This window comes from Cololabis saira, chromosome 12 (genome assembly GCF_033807715.1).
Source record: "Cololabis saira isolate AMF1-May2022 chromosome 12, fColSai1.1, whole genome shotgun sequence".
In the NCBI taxonomy this organism is placed as follows: domain Eukaryota; kingdom Metazoa; phylum Chordata; class Actinopteri; order Beloniformes; family Belonidae; genus Cololabis; species Cololabis saira.
Window position 1 is genome coordinate 5,291,780 of NC_084598.1, and position 9,246 is coordinate 5,301,025.

Consider the following 9,246-nt stretch of genomic DNA (forward strand, 5'->3'; position numbering starts at 1 on the left):
CCTCCATCCCTCCGAATAAAACCGACGCTCTCCGCCGATGTGCGAGGCTGCCCCCCTCGCCAGCAGCAGCAGCCATAATTGGGATTATTCAGGGAATAATTCGCCTGATCCTGCCGCGTTGTTTTTCCTTCCATTTTTTTTTAATTACATTTCCTTTCTTTCCTTTTCCTTTTTTTATTTTTTATTTTTTTGATTTCAACGTGATTCCGACAGCTTCCGCGAGGTGAAATCTCTTGTTTCATCATTGCTGGATTTCCCTTCATTTCCCCGTGTATTTGTCCCGTCATGGAGGCTGGTGTCGGGGACCGCTAACATGTAGTTCCACCCGGCCGGACAGCAGCACCGACACACCGCAGTGTGGCGGCCGATGCTCGGCGTCGTTAACCGGAGGATGGAGAATAGAGCCCCGGCCAGGCTGTCGTCTGCGCGGACTCATTGTCCCGGTGCCGCTCGCCAACACATCCATTTAGGGGGGATGCGCGATCTTTTTTTTTTTTTTTTTCCTTCCCCTCTAACGATTGTGGGTGGGTTATTGTAAGCGCTGAGATCCTGACATCATTTGGATATATATGATATAAAGATCTGTTTTTTTTTTGGTTCCCCAGTCGCGTGTTTTTTAGACCTCTGGAGACTCGGAGCGATGCAACATAAAAATCTGTTGTCTCGGATGATATTCAAATGGACACATCCCTCTCTGTGAAGCCCTAAAAAAGGGTGGCGGTGGATTTTTTTTTTCTTCCTCCTATCTCTTAAATGTGTCTCGACATCCGAGCCCTCGGTCCGGATGATCAGCTGTTGATTGCTCGATAGCCTCATGTTTATTATATGCTCCTCCATTCGATTCCATTTGAGATGGATTTATGCATAACAGGTGTTGTTGGAGCCTGAGAGCACATCATGAACATGAAGCTTCTCCCTGGCTTTCTCTCTCGATTCCACGACCAGTGAAATCCAAGCGAAGGGATCATTTTTTTGAGGGGGGCATCATTTTTTTTTTATTTTTTTTTTTTATTCCGTTGTTTTTGTTGTTTTTTTGCCGTGAGAGAAGAAAGATGAGGGAATGAAAGGTAGGTTCTCTCTCTCTTTCACACGCACACACACACACACACGCACAGAAACACAGCAGAGGTGATTTTGACACCTGTTCATCTGTTTTTTTTTGTTTTTTTTGTTTGTTTTTTTCACTCCACCCTGTGTTTCAGGCCTAGCTATACATGGCAGCCATTTAATCAGGTGGAATGATATTTGTCAAGGTGGCAGAGGGATGTCATGTTTGAAAAAAGTCAGGGGGGGGAAGAGAAAAAGACGAGATTACAGTTAGAGAAAATGATATTGTGTTGCTGGCCTACATAGACGAGGCCCACCCAAACCAGCCTCGCTGTGGACGCTTGGCATCTCACGCCCATTAATCAGGGCTTGGGTGTCAAATTTGGTTTGTATTTTCATAATTATTCCGTTTAAGCTCATTTAAGGGTCCTTGCATTAACATTAAGCCTGACAGGGGAGATTAGAATCATCCTGTCAGTTCATCCTCCTGCTGAATTAAACAGCATATTTCACACACAGACGACACAGTAAAAACCAAATGGCTGCCTACTCTGCCTACTGCTGTTATATTCCCATATTTGTTCTGGGCTGTGAATGGTACAGATTTACACCCTCTGCTCTTTAGCTGGCTGTCACGCAAACACATACGCACACACCGACACCAGCGGGGAAGCAGAAAAAAATGTTCTCCGCTCATTTACAACATCTCTCCGTTGGTTGGACATGCCCAGTGTTGGTTATGCCGTGTCTGCTCCATCCCCCCATACGCCCCCATGCATTCACTCAAACACCCACACTTGCACAAAGTATGTGAGATGTAGTATCTTAGCAACGGGCAAGGTAATTACGGAGAGAGCCAAGGAGCTGGCATGCTGTAGAGCCGCTGATCTGATCCCAGCCGTTAGAGAAACAAGGAGACAGATATGTTCACATTGTTGCCCAACATCGCGTCTCCACTCCTGCGCCTGTTGTAATGTAAGATCTGTCTCCGTGCAGCTTTGCTAGGCACATCAGACCAGCGTTTCTTTGTTCACCCTCCAAAAATGTGTGTCTCTGTTCGCAGGTGGGGAGGCTGTGGACACATGAGAACATGATTCTGACATGTAGAAAAGATCCATACGGCCTCTCCTGGTAGAGACGAGGGAGCCGTTGGAGGCGGCGGCTGTAGGAGGGTTGTTACTGTTTCTGAAGGGCCCCACTCAGGCGGGCTCTTGTGGAAGGTGGTAGAATGACTAACCAGAGCTTTGCCATCGATGGCCCTGGCAGTTTGCTGGCTGTGCTGGCTTCCCAGAGCGGACTGGCCAGAAGCAGCAGCAGCAGCAGCAGCAGCGGTGACGGCAGCGGCAGCGGTGGAGGGATCTCGGCCACGGATGTGTCTGCCTACTTCAAGCTGGTCTTCTTGGGCCTGATCATCTGTGTCAGCCTTGTAGGCAACCTCCTGGTCTCCATGTTAGTGCTGCGAGACAGGACACTTCACAAGGCTCCGTACTTCTTCCTCCTGGACCTGTGCCTGGCCGACGCGGTCCGCTCGGCCGCCTGCTTCCCCTTCGTGCTGGTGTCCGTCCACAACAGCTCGGCCTGGACTTACAGCGCCTTGAGTTGTAAAGTTGTGGCTTTCATGGCCGTGCTGTTTTGTTTCCACGCTGCCTTCATGCTGTTTTGCGTGGCCGTCACCCGCTACCTTGCCATCGCCCACCACCGTTTCTACGCCAAACGCATGACCATCTGGACCTGTGCCGCCATCATCTGCATGGTGTGGACTCTGGCGGTCGCCATGGCGTTCCCGCCCGTCTTCGACGTGGGGACTTACAAGTTCATCCGGGATGAAGATCAGTGCATTTTTGAACACCGCTACCTGAAGACCAACGACACCCTGGGGTTCATGCTCATGCTGGCCGTGGTGGTCCTGGCCACCCACGGCTTCTACGCCAAGCTGCTGCTGTTCGAGTACCGGCACCGCAAGATGAAGCCCGTCCAGCTGGTGCCAGCCATCAGCCAGAACTGGACCTTCCACGGTCCGGGCGCCACGGGCCAGGCTGCAGCCAACTGGATCGCGGGGTTCGGTCGTGGTCCGATGCCCCCCACCCTGCTGGGCATCAGGCAGAATTTACACAACCAGCACCGGCGGCTGCTCGGCATGGAGGAGGTGAGGTCGGAGCGGAGGCTGGGCAGGATGTTCTACACCATCACCCTGCTGTTCCTGGTCCTCTGGGCTCCCTACATCGTGGCCTGCTTCTGGAGGGTGTTTGTCCGCTCCTGCACCATCCCTCACCGGTACCTCTCCATCACGGTGTGGATGAGCTTCGCCCAGGCCGGAGTCAACCCCATCTTCTGCCTCCTGCTCAACGAGGACCTGAGGAAAGTGCTGAGAGCTCACCTGCCCACTTACTGGAGGACTAAACAACACCTGCCCCAGGATGAGGCCTACTGCATCATGTGAGCGGAAAGAGGTTTAAAGGAATGTTTCAGGGGGAACATTTCAGGCTTAAAGGGAATGTAATGCTGTTCGTTAAAATGTCAGTGTGTGATTTGTTGTTTGGCGCAACAAAATCCAATTCTTTGCTAACAAATGCAGGCACAGGGCCCCTGTATGACAAATGCTGATTTATGAAAAAATGTGTACGTTGCAAAGGTCTGAACAGGGCGATGGAGAAACCCTGACGAAGCTTTGACGGTTTGTATTTCTGGTGTTGTACTGTACAATTCATAGATTGGAACGATCACAACAATCACTACTCATACGAAGTGTGACGGATGCCATTTTAAAATAATGTTGCCTTATTTCAGACGGACACGCCCCAGAGCTTTCAGCTAAGAACTAGTTTGAGTCAATGACAGACACTAAACAGATAACAGAAGCTTGAGGAGAGATGCTGTGGACTGTGGACAGAAAGCATCGATCAGAGCGTTACCGGCTCTGAATCACATCAAAGAACTCAAAGGGTCCGAACGGAGCAACGAGACCACCCCGGACGCCTTCTCATGTAATTCAAACAAGACTGCAGAACATTAGATGGACACAGTATCTTTGGATACATTTAAATAGCTGTCGTGAACCCAGAAGCCCCGAACATGCTTGGATTTTCTTTTTCTTTGACTTGATTTAGGGCGTGTCAGGTTTCTTTGTATCATAAAAAGAAAAATTGCCTGTTTTGCTTTATTTGTAAACAATACATGTTAAGCAGATGACACTATTTTGAAATATGACTTGATTTCATATTGTATAGACTGTACAGGAATGTGCATTCCTGCTTGTGTGTTTTTATATAGCATTGGTGTGTATGTGTGCGTGAGGGGAGGCGGCCGGCGGGAGGGGAGGGCAGCAGAAAGAGACTCTAAGGAATGATGATAGACTAGGCTCCAGTATCACCCAATCAATACGAAAGCAGCCTCTTTTTGTTGTCTCGAAATCATGCAAAAATTGAGCAATTATCATTCTGAAATTTATCAATTTGTAATGATTTTTTTTTTTTGAAAAGCTGTGTGCAAGTAAATGTGAAATACAGATGGATAATGGCAAGGGGGACTGATTAATTGTAACGCTTGTGTATTGCAAACAGAAAATGGGATTAAATGACTCGAGCGATGATGTGCATATATGACATCATCTGCAAAAAAAAAAAAAAAAAAAAGGCAAATGTACATTTATTTGCAAAATGATGGCCATGGGAATGTTTTAAAGTACTGTACTGTTGCTGTATGCTCAACAAAAGGAGGAAATGAAGTGCTCCTCGCTGTGAAGGAAACTTGAAAGTTAACCAGCCCTCCTATATTTCAATATAAATGTTACTGTTTGAATGTCTGGATCACCGTATGTTTTTAAAATGACAATAACTTCCGGCTGGTGTATGGAAATGGGCTTAGAATACACTGATTTTCTTTCTCCAAATTAAGATTCATATCCTGCAAAATGTCTGACCTACAGTATGTTAGGTATAGATATATATGTGCAGTCAATTTTTTAAATGTGGACACTTGCACAGCATACTGTACTCGAGCATGCATTCCACTGCGGTTCATAGATTCAAGACTTGGTATTACAATTTGTACAGACAATGATATGGAAAGACGAAGTTAAAAGTGAACAGGCCCATACTTTTTACATCTGGCATTCATTTGCAAGATGAATTCTGTATCTGTACAGTTTAACTGAGGTGGTTCTTTTGCCCACTCATCAATAAAAGACTCTACTTTTGATGCATCATGAGTTATGACCTGCCTGAGACGGAGAAACGGGTGGGGACCACTTCACGGGAATAAGACCACTTGGCAGGCCGTGCTGCACAAATCAACTCCTGTGTGCTTGTAATTCTTCAATATTTACAAAAAGAGCTAAACTTATGAAACACAATTCTTTTGTGCACATCACCACATGACCAGGGCCAAGATTCTCAAACTTTGGGTCTCCGGCAGCGTCTGTGGCTTCACGGAGTGACACACTAGCATACTTGGAGGAGTCGCAAAGTCAACTGACTCAATGACAAACATTTATTACAGCTAAGCAAGCACTCGGTGTGATGCATTTCAATCTTAGAGCTTTAAAGCAGACATATTAGGTCTTCTTTTCTGCAGAAGTTGATACAATGTCAACTTCTGCCTTAATGAATTCTCCGTGAGATCCTTTGGTCAAAACACCACAGAAGAAAAAAAAGCTCTTTCGTACATGTGTGTTGATAGTGGCCAGTGTGTCCGGGTGGAGTCGGACGCTACACCCAACCCTCTCTTCTGCAGAGTCCTTTAAAACTCGCTGGTACGGCTGTACCTTACAGAGGTGTCTTCAGTATTCACATCCATTACTCAGGTAGAAGTATAGATACTAGAGTTTAAAAATACTCCTGTAGAAGTTGAAGTATCAACTCAAGTTTTTTACTCAAGTAAAAGTATAAAACTACTGCTCTCAAAACTACTTAAAGTATAAAAGTAAAAGTAATGTAAGGGGGAAAAAAGCCTTTAAGGACAAAAGCCATTGAAAATGAATGCATCTTAGTATAATGCAAATATATTAAAGAAGCATATATGTGTACTATTGAGCATTAACATGTGTTTCAGAGAGCAGCAGATATGATGACTAGTTGCCTATAAGTATTGTAATGGTGCAAAAAGTCAAACTTCAGAGGCACGTTATCATTTATCCTAACCTTTATTGGAATGTACATCCAAGTTTAGTTGCAGAGAATCTGAGGGAACGGATGTAAGAACAAAACTGGACAAGAACATCTGAAACAACCACAACCAAATTCACTCTATCCGGATGGAGCATGAATTTAACTGGATAGTTTTTATTTAAAGGCCGAAATGAAATAGAGTAAAGAGGCTGTTTTTAAAATGTAAGGAGTAAAAAGTACAGATAATTGTGTGAAAATGTAAGGAGTAAAAGTAAAAAGTCGTCTGAAAAATAATTACTCCAGTGAAGTATAAATAACCAAAATTTCTACTTAAGTAAGGTAACGAAGTATTTGTACTTTGTTACTTGACACCTCTGGTACCTTACGCACGGGCCTGGGACGTCACGGTTCCCTCCAGATCTGCGTGGTCGCTGACTGACTTACTTTCAGACCTAGACCTCTACAAATGTGACGGGTGAGTCATATGAGAGGTTAGTCACTTCAAATGCCTCCATTTCAGCTGTCGAGCACAGAAAAGGGATTCTTGTTCAGAAAATCCATGTTATGTCCAAACCTCGTTATGTCCTCCCCCTTCTTTTGTAGTCGGGAGTCAAAATCACCCCAGGCGCGTTTGACTGATATTTAAAGCGTAAAGTATAAATTGTGAATCAATTTTGTGTTACACATTCAGTCATACTTCAATCCAATCCATTGCCATTATTGTTTTCTATTGTTTTGACATTTAGGGTCAATAGCCCTCGTTTATATAAAAGTATACCCTGTTTTTCAGTTAAAACAAGATTGTATTTGGGGTCAAAATGACCATTGGACAACAGGAGGGTTAAGTAAAAAGTAAAATCATTTAAAGAAAGTTAAATGGGTCATGAAAACAGACACAGAATAAAAACAAGATGACATGGCAGAAGCTTCAAATCTCTAATGAACATGAATAGTTGATGTCAAAGACAAAGTGTTTTGGTGTATGTGGTTTATATCAGTATCCAAGCCACCCAGAAGACCAGATTATATTTACTCTTTAAACTGAGAATGTGCATGGCGTTATGAAGGCTTCATAATCAAAATCACTGCACTTGTGTACTAAATATATGTTGTGAAGTTGCAGATACAGAGTTTGAAGTAACGAGAAGTGACAGGATCAGAGGTTTCATAACAAAACTAACTAACTCTCCAAATATTCCGTGCAGAAGTCACATGCAGATCCAAGCCTCTTGCTTTGATACGATGTTTATTTCACAGTGAATCTGTCTTAGTGTTCTTCATTCATTTTTGAATGAATAAAGGACAAATCTTCACGTGTCAACCCTGCACACAAAAGAAGAGACAAGCAAATCTTGAATAAGATTGATTAAAGAGAGCGTTTAAGCCTTAACCACATGGGAAACATGAAAACTTCAATAAAATACAAAAGGATAGTTAATGCTCTACACCTTTCTCACCCATGTTGGAAAAGTATCACATATAGTCGGTGTGTATTGCAAAATTTCTGTAAGCAGCCACGGTGAATGATTATGCTTTGCCCCGAGAAAATGGCAAAGGGTGGGTGAAAATAATATGTTTCTGTCTTAATCAGCGCCTGACTGAAATCCAGTGGCTGGGTGATTGTGCAATTTCTCACAGAAACAATCAGCTTATTTTTTGAATTTGAATGAGAGCTGATTTCCATTGTCTTTAATAGTGTTCTCAGAAAAGCTTCAGAGGGAAAAGATGTTTTGATTATCAGCAGCGTGTGTGCGCACAACCTCTCAGTAATCCAGGTTTGACAGGTCATGACATTAAAGCTTCATCTAAGCGCTTATTTTTAGTACTTTTATTCCCCACTTACATATCACAAAACATTCACCGGCCTTGACAAGAAGGTGCCGCTGCATTTTAATCGTAGAAACAGAGTTTTTTATTAATGCTTTGCAGTGACTTCATCCAGTCTTTTCCTGCTATTTCCCACCAAAGTGATCATTTCAGGTGCACTTTTTATCAAAGCCATATCTTTAGGGTCTTAAAAAACAAATACATGAGGATTTTTAAAACTATTACCTAGCTTTTAACAAGCTTTATAGAATATCTTTCACAGTAATCATAATTATGTTTAAATTTCACATTTATATTCATGAAGCCTCCCATAAGTTGTCGTGGATCGTTAAATAATTATAAATGCTTTTCTTGAAGCCTCAGCAACACATTTCAGTGTCTTATAAATATTATTATAATACATTAATGTTTATATGAATCCCCCAAAAAAGGAAAGACATTTCTAATCTATATTGGAGCTGTTTTTATCAAAGTTCAAAGGAATACACCTGAGCCGGTCTTGGCTATGTTTCCTCAGAGTTTGAGGTCTTAAATTTGTATTTTGCTTGTTTTGATCCACCTTTGAGTCCCATTACAATATCTGACAACAGCTTTGATGACATTTGTCAAATTTACCAAATGGGTACAAGATCATATCTGCTTCCAGGTCTTTAAGATACTGTACCTTTGAACCTTGCAAACGAATTCACGTGAAAATCCAAAGGCTGTAACGGGGTGGATAATCCCAACATGACTCAAGGATTTGGGATTTTCCCATTATTAGCAATCTTTTCCAGAATGTGTATAAATATGTCCCAGAATATTGCGCCATCTCAGTTAGGGGATGGCCACAGTTTAGTGATTTATATTTGCAAAGGAGAAGACATGATGGCAAAAGTCTGAGGGAAATCACCAAGGACATGAAATCCATCCAATATGGAGCTTAACTTGTAGAAAATTTTCATTGCAAGTTATCTGTCAAGACAGAGCACTAGGAACTCCAAATGGTCGCCCCAAGACCCTGGAGATTAGGCCTGTGTTGAAAAAATCGATTTCCCAATTCTAAATCGATTCTCATATTAATTCCTAAAAATCAATTCATATGTCTAAAGATCGATTTTATTTATTTTTTTTTTCATCATTACATTACAACTTTTGGTTATTTTTTTGTTTATCCCCAAAAAATGAATGTTTTGTTGGACACGAGAATAACTGGTGCCATTTTTTTGCCTTTAAATATGTTTAAAGGTATGAAAACATTAAAGTGTTAGGTTATAATTGCATAAAT

At 42.8% G+C, this 9,246-nt stretch overlaps 1 protein-coding gene across 1 annotated transcript; it reads left to right on the forward strand.

The window, feature by feature from the left end:
- The first annotated feature begins 46 nt into the window (after positions 1-46).
- gpr173 (G protein-coupled receptor 173) lies at positions 47-5,198 on the forward strand. The gene is made up of 2 exons (XM_061734704.1): positions 47-1,067; positions 2,111-5,198. Exon 2 carries the CDS (start codon positions 2,276-2,278, stop codon positions 3,485-3,487), a length of 1,212 nt encoding a protein of 403 aa, XP_061590688.1. The 5' UTR covers positions 47-1,067; positions 2,111-2,275; the 3' UTR covers positions 3,488-5,198.
- Positions 5,199-9,246: the final 4,048 nt, after the last annotated feature.

What these genes read in the sequence shown, in the direction of transcription:
- gpr173 (XM_061734704.1), top strand. Translation starts at nt 2,276, where the DNA reads ATGACTAACCAGAGCTTTGCCATCGATGGCCCTGGCAGTTTGCTGGCT.